This window comes from Colobus angolensis, unplaced genomic scaffold (genome assembly GCF_000951035.1).
Source record: "Colobus angolensis palliatus isolate OR3802 unplaced genomic scaffold, Cang.pa_1.0 Scaffold167, whole genome shotgun sequence".
Classification (NCBI taxonomy): Eukaryota; Metazoa; Chordata; class Mammalia; order Primates; family Cercopithecidae; genus Colobus; species Colobus angolensis.
The window spans coordinates 1782666-1810470 of record NW_012114788.1 but is presented as its reverse complement, the minus strand read 5'-3'; the positions used below and the strand labels follow the sequence as shown (position 1 = coordinate 1810470).

The window sequence follows — 27805 nt, the reverse complement described above, 5'->3', positions numbered from 1 at the left end:
AATAGATTCAACAGTAATAGATGTTGATTGAAAAATTAATCATATTCCTGTTGACATTTATTTAAAATGTGTTCTGACTTGATTGTTATTATATAGCTAAGAAACCTCAATTTTCAAATACTGTGTTATAAAACATTTAGGAAGAAATAGATGAGGTAATAGGATTTTTCACATTTACAAGCACAAGATTTTGTTTCTGGTAGTTATGACATTTTATCAGTGATAGATAGTTACAGTTATATTTACAAGTTGAGCATAACATAATTAATTAATTATGAAGACCATATAAAACTTCAACATCACTGGAGTATATCCAGCATTCTACTTTATCTAGGTTTTTCTCTATAATAGCGACATTTCTTTCTGTATCACATTATTCCAACATGAGCTACTCATTACTGTGATCATTTCTGTTACCCACTGTTAGGATAAACCATGCACCCAAATAATACAGTTGTATTCCCTTAGCAATATATTTTTTCTTTTTGTAATTGAGTTATGACCAGTAACATTCTTCATAGTTAATTGTGTTATGTTCAACTTGCATTATGTAAACTTGTACTGTTGAAAAAGTATGTCCTTAATAAATGTACATTGTCATATCCTGTCATTCCCCCTTATATCAATTATAATCTAAGAAAAGAAAATGAAAAGGAAGAAGTGTGTTTGATGTTTACCCTAAGTAAATGGGAGCGTTTTCCAGATTATTCCCTTCCCCGCAACATTCTAAAATCCCCTTCCAGGAAGCATCTTTGCCCAGTATCTCTGTTTTAGTGAGCACTGGAAACTGATGTATTTTGAGATTCAGGGCTGCATTGAGGAGCACTGGTCAATGCCTACAAGAGCCAGGCTACTAGCAAAAACTGGAAACATGGATTATGTTTATCTGTAGAAGCAGAGTTCATAGGGCTGAAGAACGACTGTTTCCCAAAACCAAGCATTTGCCAGCAAGAAAATATTATATATGACTCAAGGAAGCTTATGGCAAATATATTTTCTGCTTTTTATGGTGAATTATTAGTAAGAGAAACATATAGCAGCACAGTACAAATAAATGTCAAGAAAAAGTACTTTAAAAAAAATAAAACTATTCTTAATGTATGTCAAGTGTCTAGGACAAGGCATGGCACATACCAGTGAAATGATGTGTTCTCTCCCTTCTGTTGGGGTAATGCCAGTCATCAGATGAAAATCAAATACAGTGTTTATCAGTTCCGTGTGCACTTTGGATCAGAAAAAAAAAAAAAAAAAAAAACCTTTGAAATAACATTTTAAAATGTTTACTCATTATCAGTAGCTGTTATGATAGAATGCCGGTATATGCTCTTATAAATCATCTAATGTTGAATCCTCAGTGTACAGGTGAAGAAACTAAAGCCTATAGAGTTTGAACTGCCTGATTCCCCGGTAGTTGGTGGGAATTGCTTGCCTCTCCCTCCAAACTAGGGCTGTTCCACTCCACCCCCACATGGTGCCAGTCAGGGAGCTGTCCGTCAGAACACTGCTGCACTTCCTTGAAACAGCCTCACTCTGGAGCTGAGGAATTCAAGCTGCATACATGGAGGTTGGCATTGTTGTGGCGTTTGATCCCTTACTTCTAAGGGATTAGTCATAGTTGTTTCCCAGTTATCTCATAGGTATATTTGGTTCTTCCTAGAATACCATAGATGTTTCCCGTTCTACTCATTGCAGTAATATATTATACATCAAGAAAAACTGAAAGGGAAAATAATCCAAACACCAGTATTTTGTAAAGATACAAAAATATTTTCAATTTAATACATTGACACAAAACTGATACTTGGATGAAAATCCAGTTACCCCAAAGCAGTTAAGAACTATTGATGAGCATTTAATGTGTCATTGGGCCTGTATGCAAAAGATTATCTAGAAACTGGAAACGGTTATCCAGTTTTGCTAAGAGATAGGGTCTCACTATATCACCCAGGTTAGTAACTCTTGGCCTCAAGCAATCTTCCCACCTCCGCCTCTCAAGTAACTGGGACTACAGGAATAAGTCCCCATGCCCAGCTCTTCAAATTTTAAGTATTACATTTTTCCGAAGCCTTGTTCATCATTAATACTTTTTAGTTATCCTATGTTTATGAGCACAAAGTTGACTTAGCTCAGCTATCAATTCCAATTTTATTTTATTGCCAAAATTTTAAATCGTATGCTTTCTTCCTTCAAAACTGTTTCCCCAAACTGTGATTTCATTCTCTTATTTAAAAATATAGCATGTCAGCGGGGCACAATGGCTCATGCCTGTAATCCTAGCACTTTGGGAGGCCGAGGCGGGTGGTGGATTGCCTGAGCTCAAGAGTTCAGGACCAGCCTGGGCAACATGGTGAAACCCCATTTCTACTAAAATACAAAAAATTAGCCAGGTGTGGTAGCACGTGCTTGTAATCCCAGTTACTCAGGAGGCTGAGGCACAAGAATCGCTTGAACCTGGGAGGTGGAGGTTGCAATGAACTGAGACACTGCACTCCAGCCTGGGTGACAGAGCAAGTCTCTGTCAAAAAAAAAAAAAAGCATGTTTATGTAATTCCTTACAATGGTCAACCAGAAATTAATGAAGAAGCCTTAACTAACCAATAAAGAGATTTTTCTTTTTTCTTTAAAGTATGGTTGAAGTCAAAAGTTTTGCAGTATGTATATAGTTTGGCAACAAACCATGCTCTCTGCCTTTTACTAAATGCAACAGCTACAGTGTACAAAACCCACTTCCTCTCAGTGGCCACATCTCTGCCCCTTATTATTATTGGAATACTGTAAACCTACTCCTATTAACTATCATCACAATGAAAACTGTGCTGATGCCATTAGAGATCACACTCAATTCAAAACTTTATGATTGGCTATAATCCAAGCACTTTGGGAGGCGGAGGCAAGTGGATCACCTGAGGTCAGGAGTTGGAGACCTGCCTGGCCAACATGGCAACACCCCATTTCTACTAAAAATATTAAAATTAGCCAGGTGTGGTGGTGCATGCCTATAATCCCAGCTACTCAAGAGGCTGAGGCAGGAGAATCGCTTGAACCCAGGAGGTGGAGGTGGCAGTGAGCTGAGATCACACCACTGCACTCCAGCCTGGGTGACAGAGCAAGACTCCATCAAAAAAAAAAAAAAACTTTATGATTGGGAATTATCTATGTATATATGAAGAATGTAGTAGTGTAGTAGGTTGCATTATGTTTGAAACCAAGCTTCCTGTTAATTATTATAGCAAGTCCAAGTCTCTCAGAGGGAAAATTAAATAATAGGCATTATTGCTTTATATACCATTAGACTGCTTTAAGTGTGATACATTTAGGAGATGGCATGATCAATTCTTGGAGCCAGACAGAGCTGAAATACAGTTTTATCATTTACTGTGTTATCCAAAGTATATCACTCTCTTTGAACCTTAACTTTCTCCTTTGTAAATGCTAAAAACATCTGCCTATTGGGACTATTGGAAGACTTAAAATGAGATAGCATGTGTCCCCTAGGACAGAGCCCACCACGTGACTGGCATTCACTCCCTTCCCTTCCTCCAATCTGCCAAATACCACACTAGGTTTGTTCTGTAATTTTTGTTTCCGTATGCAGGGCCAGGACTCAAATGTAAAATTTAAGGAGGTATCAAAAATGTGGTCAGGATAGATAATATGTTCATGCAATATTTTTAAAAATCTGAAATTAATGCAAGAAATCTGTGGTGAACAAAAGATCAAAATTTTAAATAAAGATGGGATCCATATTATTGAGCTTTTTCCTTTTGCCTCAGGCTCCAATATGGCCCGACATGGCACTGCCTTTATATATAACTCAGTGTAGGTTACCATATGAATTAACTTGGCATCCTTTAAACATGTTTCCAGTTTTTTAAATTAGCATAGACTAATTTACAAACTCATAAAATTGCCATCATCTTCAATTTTTATATATACTCACCAATATTCAGAAAACACAAGTACAACAAACTCCTTAGAAAATTTAAATTTTTAAAAACGGTATAATGATCACTCTTGCTTATGTAAAATTGTTAAAAATACATTGTGCAGTTTTTCTTCACCATCCCTTAAAGATACCTGTTGTTTTATTTTGAAATAATTTTAGATTTGCAGAAAAGTTGCAAGAATAATATAAAGAATTCTTATACATATGCCTTTCACCCCAATGCCCAAATGTTAAAATTTTAACTATATTTGCTTTATCATATTGATGCAAGATTTTTCTTGGCCCCTTTGCTGGACTCACAGCAGGGGCACCCTGTCTACTCAGCCCACCGCACTCAGCCCCTGGCAGGAGGGAGCACGTGAGTGAGCGAGTATGGGGTCTGGCTGGCCACTCCACGCACCAGCATAGGAGCAAGCTCCATGCAGGGCCCGTGACCTGACCAGGTGTATTACCCCCAGGGGAATGCAGTGATGCCCAGGCAGGGGTGCCCATGACCCCAAAGCCCCAGAGGGGGTGTTACAATATGCTAATTAGCTCTTTTAGTTATGCCATCTGCAGCCCAACAAACAGTGATGTGTTAGCAGCTCTGTCAGCCTTTTGCCCCACTCTGGCCTGCAGCTCCGGAACAGGCATGGCTCTGGGCCAGCTCAGGACCACCGTTGCTTCTCTTGTGTGAGGTGGCTGCTCTCCATTGACACAGGCAGAGGGTCAGTGTTACAGCATTTCTGAATATCTGCGTTCAGTGGGTCCTGAGCTCTTGTCCTGCATCCAAGAATGAGGTCATGCTGACAACTGAAGGGTGGTAAAGGCGGAGAATTGTATTGAGCAACAAAACAGCTCTCAGCAGAGAGGGGACAGGAGGGTCAGATCATCTCTCCAGTGTGGCTGAGTCTGGGGCTTTTATAGGCACAGGGTAAGGGAGTGCATGCTAATTGGTATGTGAGTATGCAAAAATGGTTAAAACAAAGGCACCAGTCAAAAGTGGACATGGTGTAAAAACAGGGAAGGGTATATGTAAAATAAGTGAAAGGTGGGGATCAATCAAAGGAAAGCACACCAAATGGGAAGACAGGTTCTCAATCTCGTCCATGGATTTGACTTGTAGCTTGGCCTTTAGGCTTTAAACTGTCTTCGGCCTGAAGGTGGGGTTGCACCGGGGACCCACCTATGTCTGCCTAGGATTTCTCTGTCTCCTACCTCTATCAATGCTTGTACTTTGGTTCTCTCTCTCAATCAGTATATGTGTATATCTGTGTATATAGATCTATTTGTGTGTATATATACAATTGGTTTTGGAACTATTTGAGAGTAATTTGCAGATGTAATACCCTTTTACCCCTAAATATTTCATGTATATTTTCTAAAAACAAGAGCATTCTCTTCTGTAACTATAGTGTAATTGTCAAAATCAGAAAATTAACATTGATACAGTGCTATTTTCTGTGAGTTTACTTGGTTTAGGAAAATGTCTTTCAGCCAGGCCCAGTGGCTCACACCTGTAATCACAGCACTTTGGGAGGCCGAGGAGTGCAGATTGCTTGAGGTCAGGAATTTGAAACCAGCCTGGCTTATATGGCAAAACCCTGTCTCTACTAAAAAATTACAAAAATTAGCCAGGCATGGGGGGGCACACCTGTAATCCCAGGCTACTCAGGAGGCTGAGACAGGAGAATCACTAAAACCAGGAGATGGAGATTGCAGTGAGCCAAGATCACACCACTGCAACTCCAGCCTGGGTGGTAGAGTGAGACTCCATCTTAAAAAAAAAAAGAAAAAGAAAATGTCTTTCCTGACAAATGTGTATGCCTCTTATTAGCTAAATAAAATATGTATTAAATACCCCATTTCCCTTTCTGCTTTGACTTTTAATTAAAGTAAGCTTTATACACAATAGCTTTTCATAGTCTAGGTTTTCTGGTATAATTACTCTTTATCTTATTGAATAATTCTTTTATTTTGTTTGATTTCATTGCTTCCCAAAAGGATAGAGCCTGGTTCTTTGGAAATTGTAGAGAAGGAAAAAACTTCCTCTACCTGCCTAGATTCAGTGCCTGGGGCCTGCAAATTTAACTCACAAAAGACAGATTAACTGGAGAAAAGGCATACAATTTTTACTGATGTAAGTATTGTATATGCGCAGGAACTTCACAGAAAAGAAGTGAAAAACCTAAAGAAGTGGTAGACTCAGGGTCTTATATACCATTTTAAAGAAAGGCAATAAAATGTGACTAGACATGAGATAGGGGATCTGGGATTCTAGGAGCAACAAATTGTGAGAAAGTGACTAGGAACTGCATGAAAGGAAGTAATAGAAGATAAAGGCTATTTTAGTAAGACCTGTTTATGTAAACTCATCTCGATGTGGACTTTTCCTCTCTGGCAATAAGAGTGTTCTTGTCTTCCTAGTACAAGGAGAGGGCACTTTTCTCATGGGAAATATATGCTTTTTAGTTAGATAGGGGAAAGGCAGAGAGCTTTTCCTGCATCTACTATTTCTTAGTTGTCTTTAGCTCAAAATAATCCTTGTGCCAAAGTGGCATAATTTGGGATGGCATATCCTGATGCCCTTCAAAATTAGTACTCTGTGTACAAAGAAATCTACAGTCAATTATGGTTTTTTTCAATTCTGTTAAAGTAGATTTATGTAGAAATTCTCAGAGCTTCGTCTGGGCACAGTGGCTCACACCTGTAATCCCAGCACTTTGGGAGGCCAAGGCAGGTGGATCATGAGGTCAGGAGATCAAGACCATCCTGGCTAACACAGTGAAACCCTGCCTCTACTAAAAAATACAAAAAATCAGCTGGGCATGGTGGTGGGCACCTGTAGTCCCAGCTACTCAGGAGGCTGAGGCAGGAGAATGGCATGAACCTGGGAGGCAGAGCTTGTGGCGAACCGAGATCGCGCCACGGCACTCCAGCCTGGGTGACAGAGCAAATTTTTGAGACTCCATCTCAAAAAAAAAAAAGAAAAGAAAAGAAATTCTCAGAGCTTCTAATATGCTAATGTTCACCATGAATCTCCATAAAGGAATTACAGTATACAGCTTTCCCAAACTTATTGAAATTGGAACCCTTTTTACAGGGAGCATTCCAAAAGCCCTGTGTTCCGGAATGTACTTTTAGAACTCTGTGGAATCAATGTTAGGGTATACCTTTGGCTGGACCTTTCAAATATCAGTTATTTTGACAATCTAGAGAACTAGTCAAAATTGAGATTATTTGCAAACAACTAAAGCAAATGTATACTGTGTTATTTTTATGGAGTACTGTGTGTTTTGAATGCTAGGCATTTGTCACACAAGGTCAAAGCCTGACCTGTACTCTTTACCAGGTGGTAAACCACCTCGGTATCAGACAGAGGTACACCTGGGGATGGTAGAGGCTGTAGGAGTCTCCTCAAAAAGCTGAAATATTGCCAGACACCACTTGGATCTGCTCAGATGCTCAAACACTTGACCAAAACTTTGTAGTTCTACATCAAAATGCAGTTTAAAGATAGTCTTGAGAGATTTTGAAGATGAATTACCAAGTTTTTACCTCCTGTTTTAAGAAAACCAAACCAAAGAGAGCAGTCACTTTCCTACCGCTCCACAGAGTATTTACAAGACTGAATCCTGGAAGATCTGTCAGAATTACTTAACCTATTATCTGGAGTAATTTTATTTTCATTTGTCTGCAAAATAATTGCAATTTGGGTTTCAATAGTGTCGATGTTGGACTGTTTTTCTGATAGTAATTGACCAAAAGGTTCAATTACTTCTTGAAGTAACAGTTTTAAGGAGGCTGTCAGATCATGTCATCATCACAGGGAAGAAATCATTAATAGGCAGCAATTGTGTGCACTAAAGAATTGCAAGGTTAATGAATCTGGACAAGGCTATATATATAAAATGGGCATGTCCTAAAGGAAGGTTCACGGGTCAATTAACTCGGCAAGTTAGTCTCCCAGACCAAGGTAAGACAGCTCAGGGGTGGTCACTTCTAAATTATGTTCCACCAAGCACATACCAGTACCACCACCTGCAATAGTTCAGTTCATCAGGATAGCTTGTAATGATCAGACTCACGTACTTTTTGTGTGTGTGGCTCTTCATTTTATTGATTTTTACATTTCTTTATTGACTAAAGATTTGGTTCTTTTGTGTCTTAGATTTCTCCTATGTCTTCCAAAATATTATTAATTTATCTGTAAAACGAAGGAATTTTGCATCAGGAATTATGCTAATAGCCTATAAGTTATATTCAATGGATTGTATTTTCTTCTTGGTACATATTAACCTGCTATTCTGGTAAAAACATGAGCACCAGCATTTTAAAAATAGCACATCAAGTCTTTATTCATTTTGTCCCTTATAGAGATAGAAGAGAAAGATTTTTCTTTCTCTGAGTCTTCCTTTAAAATAGCTCTTAGAAGGGGCCACGCCCTTCATCAATAAATCATGGAATATCCCAAATTGAATGCGACTGTCATATTCTAAATTTGATGGAATGTGTGCATACCAAATTTTATATATTTACAATTTGCTCAGAGTTCATTCAACCAGAGTTCATTATTTACATAAATAAACCCCCCTCTACCATAACTTTTTAACAACCATAAGGTGTCAGAACTCTCTGCCCAAATAACCATATGGGGAACTTAAAGGTAGAAATGGAAGAAAGTGCTTCTAAAAATTGTCCTTAGGCAGGGAGGACCTGAGAAGCTGGGAGCTGAAACGTTGAATGATTCTGTTTGTGGAAACCAAGAGAATGTCTAATTCAGAGCACCAGGGAGCTATGAAATGGGGATTTGTGTTGACAACAAGACAGAAAGAGCCCCAACACCCATAATGACTAGAATTTTGAAAAACAAAACATGGGGAACTAGGAGAAAAAAGGAAAGCTGACCTGTGTTTGATTCCGAGACTAAACGGAAGATACGTAATTGCCCTACTTCTTAATAGAGTGTAACCTAGAATCCTACTTCTTTTGCAAAGTTTAATGACTGTTAGATGTTGCTTTGAAACATCTGACCACTAAAGAAGTGGTGGACCAGAAGAAAAAATGGTAGAATTAAGATGGCATTATGAAACATCTGGTTAAACATGACAGTTGTGTTTATATCCACTCTCTTAACATCTCGAAAAGAGCAGAAAAAGAATAAAAAGTGGATAAACCTACGAGGACAAATAGTACCATAGTAGAAACAACGGCAGGCAAGAGGTGTCAGCATCAGTTTAGAAGTAAGTGAATGAGTGGTTACTCCCAGGCAAGTGCCTGCAGAGAACAAGGCAAACAGGCAAGCCAGTTCATCTGACCATAGGGCTGTAGAAAGATTCTAGACTGGGAAGGACTGGGTGCCTCTCTAGGTAGGGATGAGGGGTGGCTCCTGACAGAGAAGGTTGGTTAAAATCTATGTAAGGAGGAATTAGACACTAGGTCTCTCCCCAGACCTCACAAAACTAAGGGACTACCTCAGCCTCATTCTGATAGATGGCAAGAAGTTTCCTGTCTGAATAAATTGAACAGGATTTAGAGAAGTTCTGAACTTAGGGACGCCAGGCTTAGTGGAGGAGAGGGGTCAGGTACCATATTGAGACCAAGGATATTAAGTGAAAGTATAGATACTGAGGAGTAAGATTCCCCCCACCACCCACCCCAGACCCCTTTACTCTGAGGATTCTGGCAAGAAAGAGAAAACACTTCATGGTTCTGACATTCTGGGGTTCCCCACAGATGGCTACTCCCAACCTAATCACCCTGTACTGAAGTTCCCCATCCGTGAAGCACTTATACAGAGCTTCCAAGGGCTGTTCACCCTTCAGTGGGAGTGGAGGGCCAACGATCCCTATACATTTGAGGAAGCCTTGGGCAAGGCCAAGACTAAGACAAATAGGAAAATTGGGGATTTAGAGGTAACAGGTGCAACACAAGGAACAGTGCAAAAAATAAAACCATAAGTTATATACTCAGAGGCGTGATGAGATGTTGCATTCATAAAGTAAGAGCAACATGCTTTTAAAAGAAATACTACAAGAGCAAGGATAAGCTCTTGAAGATGGAAAACATGACAGCCGAAGTGAAAGATTTAATATCAGGCTTGGAAGATGAAGTAGAATACATTCATTCATTCAGCAAATATTATTAACTAGGTCCTTGGCATTGTTCCAGACAGTGAAACTACATCAGTGAGCAAAACAGATAAAGACCCCCAGCCTAGTAGCCCTTAAATTCTAGTGGGCGAGAGCATAAACACCACCATAATATGTAAGTTACATGATATGTTGGAAGGGATTGAGTGCTAGGGGAAAAAGAAAAAGCAGAGCATGTTAAGGAGAATCAAGAGTGCTTGGGGGCAGTCGCGGGGAGGTGAGGACAAGTTGAACTTTTAAATAAGGCCAGGGCTGGCCTCCCTTGAGAAGGTGACAACTGAGCAAAGATGCAGAGAGTGAGGAAGTCAGCCATCTGATGGCTGGGAGCAGATTATTCCAGGCAGACGGAGCAACTAGCACAAAGGCCCTGAGACAAGAGGGTGCCTGGCCTGTGTGGGGTCCAGCAGGGAGGCCAGTGTGGCGGGAGCGAGCAGGGGAGAGGACCGCGGGAGATGAGGCAAGGAGGAGACAGTATCAGACCACATAGGGCCATGAGCGCTGTAGGAAGGACTTTGGCTTTTCTGCTCAGGGAAATAGCCACTGCAGAGTTTGAGCAGAGAAGTGACATGATCTGACTTTGGTCTTAAAAGGATCACTCTGGCTGCTGTGTTGATAATTGGCACCTTGGTTGCAAGGATGTGTGCAATGCCGTGCCAGCATTCTCTGTTTATACCTGAGTTTTTCCCTCTGAGCAGGCCTCTCTGTTTGCTGCTGTCCTCTTTTCTGAGAAATGGTCCCTCGCTTGCTCCGCTGTCAGTATGCTGTGTACCTGATATCCTCTACTGACTTCACTTCGCAGGTCCCAGCGTGTGTCCTTCGGCTCCTGCTCCTCTGGCCTCATATCCTAAAGCACGTAACGTCTGGCTGGTTCTACTTTTGTGTTAATATTGTCTGAAGCAGGGCCCCTTTTGGCTCCCTTGTTGTTAGTTGAACCTCTCAGGCATATGCAAATAAGTATTAAGCACTTGTTTTTTAATATAACATTTAATTTTCTGCTTTCTGAAGCTTTGTCATCAGGCATAGTCCTTTACAAACGAAAGCTTTGTATGACTTTCGACAAACTCAACAGTTTAAGCTGCTTTAAACAAAGAGAGAAAACAGGAAAATCTATCTTATACCTTAAATTCCAAACCTGCAGACCCTTGGTGGGAAAACCAACCAACAACCTCCTGCCACACATACACACAAACTTTTATGGAAGCATATCTATTTAAACCAAATATGCTTAGATTATAAGGAAAAATGCATGAATCATTTTTCCTGTAAATCATTTTCCTCTGTAGTTTTCAATGCTTGTCCTTTAATGTTAAAAAATAGAGCCTAAGGGACTTCTGATAAAGTTGGTGATATAACTGCAGGTTCACAAAATTTCCTTCCCACAGACTTGTGTAAGATTAACAAATATCAAATGTAAAAATAACAAAGAATATGCCATCAACCCTGAAACCAAGAAAAGATTCCAACTTCATAACATCAACTTTGAGAAGTGTCATCCAAAAAAAGAAACCTTGGGCCAAATTGAAAGAAGATGCTTTTAAAAAATCGATATATTCTTCAAAGAGGAGAATGGAGCATGGAGAAGTACAGGGAGGAAATTCTGAAAAGTCGCTTTGCTTTTGAAGGTGCTGCATTCAGTATAAAGGTGTACCAGAGGGAGGGCTTAGAATACCCCACACCTTCATCGGGGACTCTCTTTCATCAAGAAGACTTCTTTCAGAAGCAAAAATGGCCTTCTTTCACAGGCCGTTTTTCTTGCCTCTGATATATCAATAAGTGGGTGTAAAATGAGGAAAGCATCTGCAAGCAATGATTATTACAGCCAAACCAAGGAAAAGCTCCATTAGACATGAAAAAGGAACACTTAGGCCCATAACAAGCCAAAAGCCTCCGATACAACCCAGATTTGATGAAGCAGACCTCTGATGCATTTAATTCATAGGATGAAGTAAAGACCCCAGTGGCAGTTACCTAAAGCCCCTGCATGCTGTCCTCTCCTCTTAGGCAACTAAATGACTGGATAAGGTATATAAACCATGGACACCAGTCCATAATATAGGTGGAAGAATAAAACAGTATCAACTCAGGCACCGTCTGGGGGCAAATGGCAGACTGAGAAAGAATGGCTTACATTTACTAAACAGTTTTCAGGTCACACTGACAAGTGACGGAGGCAAAAAATCTGCGCATACGAAAAAAGAAAGTAGCACAATTGCCGGGAGCAGTGGCTCACGCCTGTAATCCCAGCACATTGGGAGGCCGAGGCGGGCAGATCTCGAGGTCAGGAGCTTGAGACCGCCCTGGCTAACACAGTGAAACCCCATCTGTACTAAAAATACAAAAAAAAATTAGCCGGGCGTGGTGGTGGGCGCCTGTAATCCCAGCTACTGGGGAGGCTGAGGCAGGAGAATGGCGTGAACCCGGGAGGCGGAGCTTGCAGTGAGCCGAGATCGCGCCACTGCGCTCCAGCCTGGGCGACAGAGCGAGACTCCCATCTCAAAAAAAAAAAGAAAAGAAAGTAGCACAACCCAACAAAGAATAGACTTTAAAATAGTCGTAACAGCCTATGCTTATTGAGCACTGACTACTCACCAGGCACTATTTTAAGTGTTGTGTATGTATGAACTCCATTAATCCTCATAACACCACAAGGTAAGCATCATTATTATCCCCATTTTACAGCTAAGAAAACTAAGGCACAGAGGAGTTAGGAAGCTTGCCCAAGTTTACACAGTTCTTTTTTTCTTATTCTTTTGAGACCGGCTGCAGTGCAGTGGTGCAATCTCAGCTCACTGCAACCTCTGCCTCCCAGGTTCAGGCGATTCTCCTGCCTCAACCTCCTAAGTAGCTGGGATTACAGACGTGCGCCACCACACCTGGCTAATTTTTTTTGTATTTTTAGTAGAGACGGGGTTTCACCATGTTAGCCAAGCTGGTCTGGAACTCCTGACCTCGTGATCCGCCCACCTCGGCCTCCCAAAGTGCTGGGATTACAGGCATGAGCCACTGCGCCCCACCTGCGCAGCTCGTAAGAGTGGGACCAGGACTTGAAAACAGGCAGTCTGAGTCCAGAGCTTGTTCTCAGCTACTCTGCTTCTGTAACTCAAAAAACAGACAACATTTTAGGCAACTGCTTTTTACTTTCAAGGAAATTTAAGAGAATAGAAATGTGTTGGCCATACACCTTTTCTTGAAAGCTACTGGGCATGGGATGGTGGGGGAGAACTCGGATCCAACATGGAAGAGTAATTTTAAAAGTCCTAAGATAGGGAACTGTTCAGTGGATACAGGGAATATCAAAGAAAAAGATTCAGTTAATGTGCTCGACGAGTAAAAAAATTACTGCTAATCATTTGATGGGTCTGTAAGAGCATTTGGCAAAAATTAACAGTAGGTTTATAGTAAATAAAGCAAATTTTAAAAACAAGGCAGTTACTAATGATAGCTAAAAACAAATACAATAAAGAAAGAACATTCATACTTAGCACAGCAATGAACCAAATATATGTGTAATATATAACACAATGCAATATAACATATACATATCATATGTAAATTATTCAATGTATAATAGAGTTAATATATGTAATGTAAACATACTTTATCATTGGGAAGATAGACGAGAAGAAAGAGTGATGGTGGGAGAGCTAAGTCTCCATCTTGTGTGATTTGGATAGTGTCTAAAAGGATCAACCAAGAAATCATAGTATATGTAGTTTTTGGGGGGGTATCTTTTTTGGGGGGGTGGTCAGGGTCTCACTTCCATCACCCAGGCTGGAGTACAGTGGTGCAATCTTGGCTCACTATAGCCTCAACTTCCTGAACTCAGGCAATCCTCCCACCTAAGTCTCCCAAGTAGCTGGGACTACAGGTGCACACCACCACACTCGGCTAATTTTTCTGTATTTTTAGTAGAGACAGCGTTTCGCCATGTTGCCCAGTCTGGTTTCGAACTCTTGGGCTCAAGTGATCCTCCCACCTCAACCTCCCAAAGTGCTAGGATTACAGGCATGAGCCACCGCACCCAGCCATAGTATTTATAAATATGACAGTAAATATAGAAGAAGCATCTAAAATAGTTTGTGTGGATTGAGACTGGAGGTAGGGAGGTGGGTTTAGAAGGGTGAAGAGAAGGGCTACTGTGTTTTTTATATGCATTTTTGTGCTGTTTGGTTTTTTCAACTATTAAAAACCTAAATAAGCCAACACAGATGAAATTACAAAGGTTGAAGGCCGGGCGTGGTGGCTCAAGCCTGTAATCCCAGCACTGTGGGAGGCCAAGACGGGTGGATCACGAGGTCAGGAGATCGAGACCATCCTGGCTAACACGGTGAAACCCCGTCTCTACTAAAAAATACAAAAAAAAAAAAAAATAGCCGGGCGAGGTGGCGGGCGCCTGTAATCCCAGCTACTCGGGAGGCTGAGGCAGGAGAATGGCGTGAACCTGGGAGGCGGAGTTTGCAGTGAGCTGAGATCCGGCCACTGCGCTCCAGCCTGGGCAACAGAGCGAGACTCGGTCTCAAAAAAAAAAAAAAAAAGAAATTATAAAGGTTGTCAAAAAAAAGACCCCCTTGATAAAGTAGGTTTCTTGTAAAAGAAAGAAACTACCGCTTAAAAAGTACTTATAAAATGTTTTTTGCAATTTGCTAAAGAATCGAACCAAAAACATTCTAATAGGAAGCTCTATAAAACACTTCTTGAAAATTAAAGATTGATATCCTATATAGATGTGGCTCCAAGGAGTCTTAAATTCCTCCCAATAAAAAAAAAAAAAGCAACAAACAGTAGGAAACTTAAAAATGTGTTTTGTCTAAGAAACTAAATCACATACTTTCACCCTGTAATTGTATTTTTTTGGTTTTTCAAGATACTAAAGAAGGGAGCTTTATTTTTGCACTTGGGTGGAGGCGTAACAAAGCCATCTGTACAGTGGATTTGGCTACAAGGAAGGGAGCCATTTTGACTAAAAAGGGCTGCTGTACTGACGCCACATGAGATGACGAGTTAGTTTTTATTGCTTCATTGTCTTTAAACATTCTATTTATATGTGGACTCCAGATTACCATCACAAATTGCCCATGTGTCATGTTTCCCTTAAATATTATGGTTTTTCTTGACCCACTGGGGTCCTTTGATGATCTTCTTGCACGTAGTGTGCAAATAAATCTATATTGTGCGGCAGGCTGAAAAGGGAGAACACTGCAAGCACATGGTGTACTTTAGGAGTCCGCATGAGGACAAACCTAAAACAACTGAGTCAAATGAGGCATTGCGCAAGTTTTGCTGAGAGGAATTGGTGGGCACAGATGGGGATTTTTGAGAAGAAATAAAAGAAACCTGAGGGAGTCTGCAGAACCCATACTGTGGGCTTTGAACTAGTGGTTGAAAATCTTGGCTCTGAAAGGCCAGGGACTAGGGAGGGAAATAATACAATCAACCTAAGAGTTGGAACAGTTATTTAAGTAGCAGCAAACAATATACTGGGGCATGATGGCTATGTGTACAAGGAGTTCATTGAAGAAAGCAACTAGGGTTGTTTGGCATCTTGGAGACTGGTAGCAGAAAGGGAAAGAAAGGGATTTACACTTCCATATTGTGGAAGAAGGAGTAAAGTGGTGGTGGAGAGGATATATAGGGGAAGAGCCAGTGATTAATTGAAGATCACACCAAATTTGTTTTTGCTTGAGAAGTTGAGAAATATGGGCACCTGACAAAGGTCCTGAAAAAAGTAAGTATCTCTGACTTTGCCATGCTTGGGTGAAGTTGGCATTGAGACGTTTATAGTGTCATTGATTTCTGAGCACTGAAAAACTTTTAACAAAGTTTCACGTGATATTAGTACATAATCTGATTTACCCTTTCCCCATGAATCCTTGAGAGTTTACGTGGTGCCACGCAAGAGTAGGTGCACAGGCTGTGTGTAAATCAGTTTGTAAATCCAAAGTGGCGTTACCCCAGTGGCCAGCATGTATAATCTATGTAAAGTTAGGTTTCACAAGAAAACTATAGATGCTTATGGCATGATGTTCTGACTCATCTCACTTCCCTTCAGCATTCCTAAAATATTTATCCAAAGATATTTGCATTTTGGCTTTCTTCTTTTCATGACAGTAAAGTTAAAACAGGACTCAGCTGCAGGCTCAGCACACACTTCAGTGTAGAATAATGAGCAGCTAGACAGCTGAAACAAAATGACTGACGTGACTCCCCACGCCATCTGTTGGTGGCAGGTGGAACTGACATGCTTTGGCTCTGGCTGATTTTGTGCACACTTGCAAGTTGCCTGGTTGAGTTTGTAAGTAGAGGAGCTGCTATAATGTCAAAGACATCCACAACTCAGCCAGCCAACAGTATTTTCCTTTTTCTTTCTCTATTGTGAAGGTGTGGCGGGGCACCCTGGCCCGCATGCGGTACAAAAGAACCAAGGCAGCTCTGACTATAATCAGGTACTACCGGCGCTACAAAGTGAAGTCATACATCCACGAGGTGGCCAGACGCTTCCATGGCGTCAAGACCATGCGAGACTACGGGAAGCACGTGAAGTGGCCAAGCCCTCCTAAAGTTCTTCGCCGTTTCGAAGAGGCCCTGCAGATGATTTTCAATAGGTAAGGACGTGTTGCTGTGTGCTGCATCCATTTATGGTGGCAGTTAATACTATGCAAAGTCACAAGTCTGAGACTGTGATATTGGCTCAGCTATTTGCTGTTATGACATTTACCTTTACCTTATGTTTTCAGTTTTGTAGATTTGGCTTTCAAAGAGCATCTGCTTACCCCTCAAAATAAAGGAACTGTCAATTTGTTTTTCCGGTAGCAGCTGACAGCAATGTGCCACAACCCCTGGACACAAGCCATAGTTAAGATAAGCTACTAGCATGCTGTTTCTACTTTGTTTTATTAGCTAAAAATAAAACCACCACACATAACTCAAACTAGAAAATCCATTAATCCTTTCAGAGCAGTGCTTCTCAATTCTGCTTCACCTTGGAATAACGAGGAGTTTAGGAAATATGCCAGCACCCAGGTTCTACCACCAGACAGTCCTGTTTAATGGTGCTGGGGGGGTGGGGCCCAGGCAGAGGCCCTTTTTTAAAGTTTCCCACGTGATTTTAAAGTGCAGCCAAAGGGGAAAATAACTGTTTTTAGAGCGAGCTGTCTTTTAAATAAATAAAAACCCGTGTAAAATTTGGTACCTTTCCAACTGGTCTTTATTTTTTTATAACCTGCCCTGGATCTGAGTGTGTAGTTATTTTCTCCTCGCTTTTTGAGCTTATTTATTGCCAGTATACACCAGATATATTTAGTTCTGTCTTAGATACAGCCATCTAGTCACATAAACTAAGCTACTTCTTCTCAAATAGTCATTTTATCATGATACTCCATAAAGAACACTTTCAAATAATTGATATGCTGAATGTACAAGAACTAATGTATAATTTTGTGCTAAATCAGATTTTACCTTCTTTAGATGTTGCTCTAAATATAATTGATGGAAGGTATCAAAAGATAAAGAAAAATGCATGGAAGAAAACTCTTTAATATATATCTCATATGCTTGTTTTTAAAAAAGAAATAATTGCTCATAAGAAGAAAAAAGTACAGAATTATTGAAAACAAAAGTACCTCAACCTTCAGTTCTCAGATATAGTACTATAAATAATTAGTTTTTAATCTTGGCAGGCTTTTTACATAGGCACATATGATATGGGCATTTTTTTCCTAGGCACATATGATATGGGCAAGATTATATGTAGGCTATATTACTTTACTTAAAAATAAGTCTTGAAGATCTGTCCATGGCAATAAAGATCTGTGTAAGATTTTTAAGAGCTGCAGGAGATTGTTATTGATTTTGATTAGATTGCACTACCGCCTATACAGTCTTCTTTTTAGATTTTGAGGTTTTACTTGTGGCCTAGAATTGATTGATTTGTACAGAATTCAATGTACTTATTCAGCAAATACTTACTGAATGCCTGTGTTACAGGCACTGACCTAGGTTTCGGGGATATGGTGACAAACAAGAAAGATGGGAAAGACAGTCCCAGTCTTCCAAGGCCTTATAGTCAATGGCATTTGAAAATAACAGGTCTGCTACATTTGTTCTGTATATGCACACGTGCGTGCACTCATGCACACTCGCACGCGCACACACATACTGAATTTTGCCAGTTGTGTCCATCTAGTCCAGGGGTCTGCGAACTTCTTCTGAAAGGGCCAGATATTAAGTATTTTAGGCTTTGTAGGCTACAGATGGTCTCTGTCACATATTCTTCATTGTTTTGTTTTGGTTTTGTTAAATATGTAAAAATGTAAAAACTATTCTTAGCTTGTGGGCAGTACCAAAACAGACCATTGGCCAGATTTGGCATAGGCTATAGTTTGCCAACCCCTGATCTAGTCACCATCAGGAATTTTTTGATCTGTGGAATACAGAGAGAGATATATTAAAGAATTCTACTGTGATTGTAGCATTCTTGTGTTTGTTTTTCTAAAATCTCAATGTGCATTTAATCATGTTTAAGTTCACTCTTGTTCTTCACAGTAATTCTTTTTAATTGAGTCTTCTCCATGCCCAGCTTTGTCCCCTTTTCATGTCATTGAGGCTGGTGATTTTTATGGCTGCAGCTGTTGTTGGCTACATGTATTTATAGACAGCAGTTTGCTTGATTAGGATGAGAAGCATGGGTGACTTTCTCCATGGTTGTGTAGGTCAGGTCCTGACTCCCCCAGTGTGCTGCTGTGGCCTTTGGAGTCAGTCAGGGATAGACCTTGTCCTGAGCCACTGTGGGCAGTGAAGACAGGACAGGCTGACCAGGTTTGTAGACTGGAAACAGACCAGTAGACAGAGCAAAGATGTCTGTCCACTAGTCATGAAATTTGGAGACCAAGGGCTGATTCGAGAAGTTGCTTAGGAAGCCACTGAGTATTGTAAGACCCACCTGGCACAGGGTCCTTGACTTTGACCACCAACTGCTCTAAGCCTGTCACTCTTCCAGTCTCTTCTGGAATGATCTTAGGACAGTCTGTCTTGTTGGAGTGTTGGTTGTCCATAGGAAGTAAAGAAGAGGATTCCACTGTTCTGTTGAGCCATTACTTCTTCACGGTTGTTGCTTTGGCAGCCTACTATCTCTGACCCACATGTGACCTGCCTCACTGCAGCCAGCCATTCCATGTGCAGGGAACAGGCACAGCTCTCACCTTAAAATCCTTCACCTCCTGCCCTTGCTACTAGTCCCTGCCACTTCAGGCTTCAGGATTCTCATCTATGCCTGACGGGTTCTCTCCTTCCACTGAGTGCTCTGCCCTGAGTTAGCCGCTTCCCCATCAGCTGGATCCCATCTGCTTTGTATCTTCAGAAAGTCATTACACTTTCTACTTCATTGACATCATTCCCATTTTCTGGTGTTGTTATAAATTTTTCCTTATTTTTATATTTATTTGGTTATTTCACTGCGAATTTTCCATTTTAGTTAAATCTCATTCTATGGAAACAAGTTTGAGAACAACTGGCCTTGATTATTCATCTGATTAAAAGGAAGTTCTCAGTTTGCTTCCAACCTCCCTGCTTCAAGCTCCTGTGTCAGAAAAGAGGATATAAGCATCGTGTAGGGCTAGGATGCTGCCAAGAGCATAAGATAACTTGTACCTGTTTCTTCCCAATCAGGAACAGGTTATTTTTGGTTTAAGCTTTCAGTTGCTTAGCCAAAAAATCTTGCAGTTGTCCTTAAATCCTCTCTAGCCCCCAGATCTAATCCATTGTCAAATTCTATTTGTTCTTTCTTCAGAAATATCCAGAACCAACACTTATCTCCACCTCCACCTCCACCTCCCTGATCCAAGCCACCTTGCTGTAGCACGTGTGTTACGGAAATAGCCATCTAACAGGTCTTCCTGTTCCCAGCCTACAGCAACCACAATGATCCTTTTAAAGCATGAGTCGGGTCATGTCCTGTCTTTATTCCAGACCTTCCAATGGCTTCTCATCTCATTCAGAGGAAAGGCCAAAGTCCTGATCATGGTCTCTTGGCTCTGTGGATTCTGACCCTGACTCTCCCAGCTCCTTACACTGCTCCTCTAACGCACCAAGCAAGCGCACATCCCAGAGCCTTTGCACTTGCTGTGTTCTCTTCTCTTCGTGGAACACTCTGGCTCAGGTCTCCATATGACCAGCTCCCTCACGTCCTGTAGGTCTCTGCTCATCTATCCTTATCAGTGGTGCCTGCCCAGACCACCCCATGTAAACCACCCTATATAAACCACACCTTCTTCTCTTTCCCTCTTCCACACTCTTCAGCATCCTACATACTATATGTCTACTCATATATTTGCTGCCTGTCACTCCTCTCCAGAATGCAAGCCCCTAGCAGAACGGACCTTTGTTTAACTTATTACTGTGCCCCCACTGCCTAGAACAGCACCAGGAGTTTAGCAGGCACCTAGAAAACCTTCGTCGAATGAATGAATGATGACTCCAATTTTCTGTGCCCTAAATATAAATATTATGAGAGCCCATGTATCACTAAGTTCTAGTTGCTTTCAAAACACACCAACAACAAAGCAAGTTTTAGAAAAGATCTGTCTACATAAAATGATATGTATTTTAGCAACTTCTGTGTGTATTTTGGAGGCATTTTACTTTTTTTAGCATGCCAGTACTTTGATTTCATTCTACTTAATGACAGCTTCAGTTATTTTTGAGAATGCATGGAGCCCAGGCACGGTGGCTCATGCCTGTAATCCCAGCACTTTGGGAGGCCGAGGCAGGCAGATCACTTGAGGTCAGGAGTTCAGGACCAGCCTGGCCAACATGGCAAAACCCCATCTCTTATAAAAATACAAAAATTAACCAGGCATGGTGGTGCACACCTGTAATCCCAGCTACTCAGGAGGCTGAGGCAGGAGAATCGCTTGAACCCGGGAGGCAGAGGTTGCAGTGAGCTGAGGTCATGCCGTGCACTCCAGCCTGGGAGACAGAGGGAGACTCAACAAAAATAAAAGAGAGAGAGAGAGAGAATGCATGTGATTGCATTTCTAAAGTCTAAACATGTTGTCTATTTACTTGTAGATGGAGAGCATCCCAGCTCATCAAGAGCATTCCGGCCTCAGACCTGCCCCAGGTCAGGGCAAAGGTTGCAGCCATGGAAATGCTGAAGGGTCAAAGGGCTGACCTTGGGCTCCAGAGGGCCTGGGAGGGCAACTATCTTGCTTCAGTAAGTCCAAGGGAACAAAGTGAAATCTACTCCTACTTCCTCTACAGAAAAAAGAAGAGAACATTTCTCCAGAGAATTTGCAGAAAGGATAAAACACCTTTAGAAACTAAATAATTTCTATGAGATACTAAAACATTTTATTGCTTCTAAATGTACAGTATTTGATGTTTGTCCCATGTGAAAAAGGGTTCTCTGTGTATTAAATATGTATTAAATACACTCTATAACCTGGCCTTTGACCACTTAAACCTTTCCTTATATCATTTAGTGACGATTTTTTAATTACTATCTTTATATTAATTATTCCCAGACCTACACTTTATCCTCTCTCCCATTCCTTATTTTACAATTTTTATAGGATCTTTGATGTTACAACAGCCGTTAGTAGCTTACCATCTGGGGTGAGGAGATAAAGAGCGCATGTGTGAAACTATATAAGGATAGTTATAAAGCAGTACACTGAAAGACTGCCTTTCCTTCTACAATGCTAAGCATACTCATTTTGTCTTGTTTCCTTTTTCTTTCAGAAGCCAGATACACCTCAGACCTCAGGCACTTTTGTCCCTGTTGCTAATGAATTGAAACGGAAGGACAAATACATGAATGTCCTCTTTTCCTGTCATGTCCGTAAGGTAAGGCAAGCTTGAACCAGATGATCTTGGAAAGGAAAGACTGATTCAGATGAAACTCACTTAAGTAAGCCTGTAATAAAACATAACAGTAGGTACATAACTAGCTTTATCATCAGTGCACTAGACCTGTCTGTGCTGAGGCATTGTAGGAATGGCTGAGGTGACTACAACTTTACAGTTAGGCTATGAAGCCTTCTCTTTTTCTTTTGAGATGGAGTTTTACTCATGTTGTCCAGGCTGGAGAGCAATGGCGCAGTCTCAGCTCACTGCAACCTCTACTTCCCAGGTTCAAGTGATTCTCCTGTCTCAGCCTCCCAAGTAACTGGGATTACAGGCATGCACCACCACGTCTGGCTAATTTTGTATTTTTAGTAGAGACACAGTTTCACCATGTTGGTCAGGCTGGTCTCAAACTCCTGATCTCAGGTGATTCACCTGCCTCAGCTTCCCAAAGGGCTGGGATTCCAGGACTGAGTCACCATGACCAGCCAATTTCTTTTTAAAACTAGAAGAAAAAAAAAACTAGATGGCAGGGACCTCTTTGAAGTCAGGGATTTGTATTTCACTGCATGTGTATCTTTCATAGCAGCTGTATATCACTGCATGTGTATCTTTCACAGCAGCTGTATATCTGCTTTATATTTAATGGTCATTTCGTACTTTTTATACCTACATTATTTCTTTTGGTTTTTTTGTGATGGAGTCTTGTTCTTCACCCAGGCCGAACTGCCTCAATGCAATCTCGGCTCACTGCAAGCTCCGCCTCCCGGGTTCACGCCATTCTCCTGCATCAGCCTCCTGAGTAGCTGAGACTACAGGCGTCCGCCACCACACCCGGCTAATTTTTTGTATTTTTTAGTAGAAATGAGGTTTCACCGTGTTAGCCAGGATGGTCTCACTCTCCTGACCTCGTGATCCGCCTTCCTCAGCCTCCCAGAGTGCTGGGATTACAGGCGTGAGCCACTGCGTCCAGCCTATACCTACATTATTTCTATAAAACAGGGTTTGGGAGAGGAAGAACTGAGTTTTAAAAAAAAGGAATGGGGCATATTGAGATTTGGAAGGTGAGGGAAAAGTTACATGCTGTGAATGTATTTGCTTGTCTCATGCAGGATACTTGGGCTGCTATTTACCTGAAGATGATAGCAGCTGGGCAAATGGAAGTTGGGAAATGGAAGGCAAAGGACGTAGATAGTCTTAAAAAAAAAAACCTTAAAATACTTGTTTAGAAGAACACAGAAGAATTGAAATTATCATTAAAAGAGTATTTTGTAGAATTATCCAAATACATTTTAAAATATTAAAGAAGTCATAATTTTTTTAAAATATTGACTTGGTTGATCCAAGAAGAGACAGTAACATAAATATGGCAATAGACAAAGGAGGAACTAAGAAAATTATCAAAGAATTACCTCATTACAAAGGCCCAAGTTTAGGTGATTTTACACGTGCTTCATTTCAGATCTTTTAAAAAATAATAATTACAGTATTATTCAGATCAAAATAATGAAGTATGATTTTTCAACTATAAATTTGGCAGTCTTTAAAGTGTTGATAATAACCAATGTTTGCAAGGATGTAAGAAGACATTTTTGGTAGGAGTATAAGATATAGTCTAAAAATTTAGAGTGGACAATTTGGCAATATCTATGAAAATTTAAAATTCTCATACCACTTAATCTAAGAATTCCACAACTCATATTTACCCTACAAATATATCTGCACAGATACCCAGAGAGAAAGATGTACAGGTTTGTACATTGTAACAGCCAGAAAAACTGGAAAAAATGTGAATATGCATCAATAGGTAATTAGATTAATCAATTGTGTATGTACACAGTAATATATAGTGATATTATTTAAATGAGTGAGAGGCCAGGCGTGGTGGCTCACGCCTATAATCCCAGCACTTTGGGAGGCCGAGGCAGGTGGATCACGAGGTCAAGAGATCAAGACCATCCTAGCCAACATGGTGGAACCCCGTCTCTACTAAAAATACAAAAAAAATTAGCTGGGTGTGGTGGCGTGCACCTGTAGTCCCAGCTACTCAGGAGCCTGAGGCAGGAGAGTTGCAGTGAGCCGAGATCGTGCCACTGCACTCCAGCTGGGCAACAGAATAAGATTCCGTCTCAAAAAAAAAGAAAAAAGTGGGAAAAAGATATATGTGGGGAGAAAAGGACAACATATGTGAAACAGTGGTTTTCAAGACAGTGGACATCAAGCAAGGAAAGACAGTGTTCCCTGAAATATGAAGAAAAAAATGAGGTGATGAGCCCTGCAATTTACCAGTTTTCTGTCTTGAGAGACTTTCCAGTCCCAGGATGAGCAGGCAGGGAAGCCCAGGCAGAGCCCAGTAGACAAAGACAAAGCTTTTCAATAGTGAGAGAGCGACTAAGGCAGCTAGAATTTGCAGAGCAGAGTATCAGAGAGGAGAAAGGGTTGCACAGAGAGAAAACTCTGAAGATCTGTAGAGGGTTCACTTTGACTGTTCATCTGAGTACTGATCAGCACATACATATGTGTGTATGAGGAAGTAACTCAAGGCTGGGAAACAGCAACCCAAAAGGATTATAAGCAACAATACCCAGTACTCACACAGGGTTGCAAGTAGTGCCTGTTCACACCAGCCAGATTGGAAAACCTTGTGATTTATGAGGCACTGAATAGAGTACTGACAAGAGACTGCTTCGGTAGGGGGTTATAACTATCCCTTGACCAAACACTGTTCTGATCCTACCTAATAAATCTTGAAAGCACAACCAGAGATGATCAAACTGTTCCCAAGTAACCTAACCAGAACAAAGCTCAAAAATGTTTATAGGAATACAAAAATATCCCGCTCACAGAAGGTAAAATTCACAACATATGACATCCACTCAAGTTTCCAAGCATACAAGAGACTACAACTCATAAGGAGAGAAAAAAATTAATCATTCAAACTGACCCAGAACTGATACAGATTATAGAATTAACAGACAAGGTCATTAAAATAATTATGATTATATTCCATATCTTCAAAAAGCTAGAGGAAAGATTGAACATGTTAAATAAACACATGGAAGATTTTTTTAATGACCTGCATGAAGTTGTAGAGATGAAAAACACAATTTCTGGGAGGAAAAAACATACTCAATGGGATTAACAGCAGATTAGTCTTTGCAGAAGAAAAACTAGTGAATTTGAAGATATAGCAATAAAAACTACCCAAAATTAAACACAGAGAGAAAAATAAAAGGCTAAAACAAAGCATCAGGAAGCTATTAGATGACTTCCTGTGGCCTAATAGAGGAGCAGTTGAAGTCTCTGAGGGAGAGGAGAGGAGAGAAATAAACAATATTTTTTAAAATAATGGTTGATATTTCCCCAAAATTTGATGAAATGTTAAACGCACAGATCCAAGAAGCTCAACAAACACTAAACACAAGAAACATGAAGTAAACTATACTAAGGTAAATTGTGATTAAATTGCTCAATACCAGTAATAAAGAGAAAAAAGACACAGAGGAACAAGGAAAGGATGCATCCAATTTCTTGTCAGAAGCGATGCAAGTAAGGAGACAGTGGAGTACTTTAAAGTACTGGTGAAAAAACTACAACAACTTAGAATTCTATACCCAGCAAATATATCTTTCAGAAACCAAAGTGAAATAAAGACTTTTTCAGACATATCTGAAGATAAACACTATAGGAAATATTAAAGGAAGTCATCTAGACAGAAGGAAAATTATACCACATGAAAATGTGGACATGCACCAAAGAATGAAGAGCAAGGGAAGTGGTAGCTACATAGACAAATACATGTCTTTTCTTACTTAAATGTCTTTAAAAGATAATTGACTGTATACCAATATTTATGGCAGCATTATCCATAATAACCAACAGGTGAAAGCAATTGAAATGTCCATCGATGGATGAATCAATAAAGAAAATGTGGTATAGACCAGGCATGGTGGCTCACACCTATAATCCCAACACTTTGGGAGGCCGAGGCGGGTGGATCACTTGAGGCCAGGAGTTCGAGACCAGCCTGGCCAACATGGTGAAACCCCATCTCTACTAAAAATACAAAAATTAGCCGGACGCGGTGGTACAGGCCTGCAATCTCAGCTGCTCAGGAAGCTGTGGCATGAGAATCACTTGAACCCAGTGCGTGGAGGTTGCAGTGAACTGAGATCACACCACTGCACTCTAGCCTGGGCAACAGAGTAAGACTCTGTCTCAAAAAAAAAGAAAAAGAAAATGTGGTATAGCCATACAATGGATAAAAAGCCATAAATACATGCTACAACCAAGATGAACCTTGATATTATACTAAGAGAAATAACCAGATACAAATGGATAAATATTGTATGATCCCACTTCTATAAGGTACCTAGAATGATGTGATTCTTAGAGACAGAAAATAGAATAGTAGTTCTAGGGGTTGGGGAAAGAGAAGACTGGGGAGTTATTGTTTAATGGGTATAGAGCTTCAGTTTGGAATGATAAAAGTTCTTGAGATAGATAGTGGTGATGGCTGCACAACAATGTGAATGTGCTTAATGCCAATGAAGCATTGACCTATACACTTAAAAATGATCCAAATCGAGAATTTTGTTATGTGTATTTTACCAGAATTTTTTAAATGAAAAATCACAATTGGCTACTTAAACAGAAACAATGATAAAGTAGCATAGAGTTTATAATATATGTAGAAGTAAAATTTATGATAACAATAGCACAAAGATGGGGAAATGGAAATATACTATTGTATGGTTTTTATACCATAAAGTGATATAGTGTCAGTGACTGTGATATGTTATAAATGTATTCTGCAAATCCTAGAAGAACCACTAAAATGGCAATACAAAAAGTTATAATTAATAAACCAACAAAGGAGAGAAATGAAATTATTTTTTAAAAATCTCAGTGCAAAAGAAAGCAGAGAAATGTGGAAAAGGGAACAAAGAGCAAATGGGACAAATAGAAAACAAATTGAAAATGATAAATTTAAACCTAACTGTACTGATAATCACATTAAATGTCAGTGGTCTAAACACACCGCAATTAAAAGGCAAAGATTATGGCTTCTTAGCATGTGGATGTGTGCTCCAACCCCAAAGCTCTCCAAACCCCATAATTTTGAGTTTATGGCAGTTTTATTACACAGGCATGGTTGATGAAATCATTGGCTATGGGTAATTAACTTAATCTCCAGCCCCTCTCCCTTCCATGAAGCTTAAGGGGTGGGGCTGAAAATTCCAACCCTCTAATCATGCATTGGTCTTTCTGGCAACCAGCCCCAATCCTGAAACTATCTAGGAGCTCCTAGTCACCAGTTACCTGATTAGCAGATAGAAACTCTTATGTTGGGAATCTGGGACTAAGACTAAATAAGTATTATAACAAAAGGTGATTCTATAACCTCTGCCACTCATAAAATAACAGGAGTTTTGAGAGATTTGTGTCAGGAACTGGAATGATGAGCAAATATATATATATTTCTTATATCACAATCAGTGTTTGAACATTATAAGGAAGAAGAAAGAGGTCAACTCAACATGATAGAGGCTTGTTTTTTTGTTTTGTTTTTTTGAGACAGTCTTACTTTGTCACCCAGACTGGGGTGCCGTGGCACAATTTCGGCTCACTGCAACCTCCGCCTCCTGGGTCAAGTGATTCTCTTGCCTCAGCCTCCCCAGCAGCTGGAATTACGGGTGCACACCACCATGCCTGGCTAATTTTTGTATTTTTAGTATAGACAGAGTTTCGCCATGTTGGCCAGGCTGTTTTCAAACTCCTGACCTCAAGTGATCTGCCCGTCTAGGCCTCCCAAAGTGCTGGGATTACAGGCATGAGCCACCTGCCCAGTCATCAATGTGATAGAGGCTTTTTTTTTTTTTTTTTT

General features: G+C 40.4%; 1 protein-coding gene across 1 annotated transcript in view; it reads left to right on the top strand.

Annotated features, from left to right (window-relative positions):
* The window catches only part of MYO1D (myosin ID), a 301837-nt gene that overhangs the window by 98170 nt on the left and 175862 nt on the right, over positions 1-27805 (top strand). The window contains exons 16-18 of the mRNA XM_011937657.1: positions 16456-16679; positions 21142-21286; positions 21814-21918. Of these exons, the coding sequence (XP_011793047.1) occupies positions 16456-16679; positions 21142-21286; positions 21814-21918 (474 nt within the window). The remainder of the gene's footprint in view (positions 1-16455; positions 16680-21141; positions 21287-21813; positions 21919-27805) is intronic.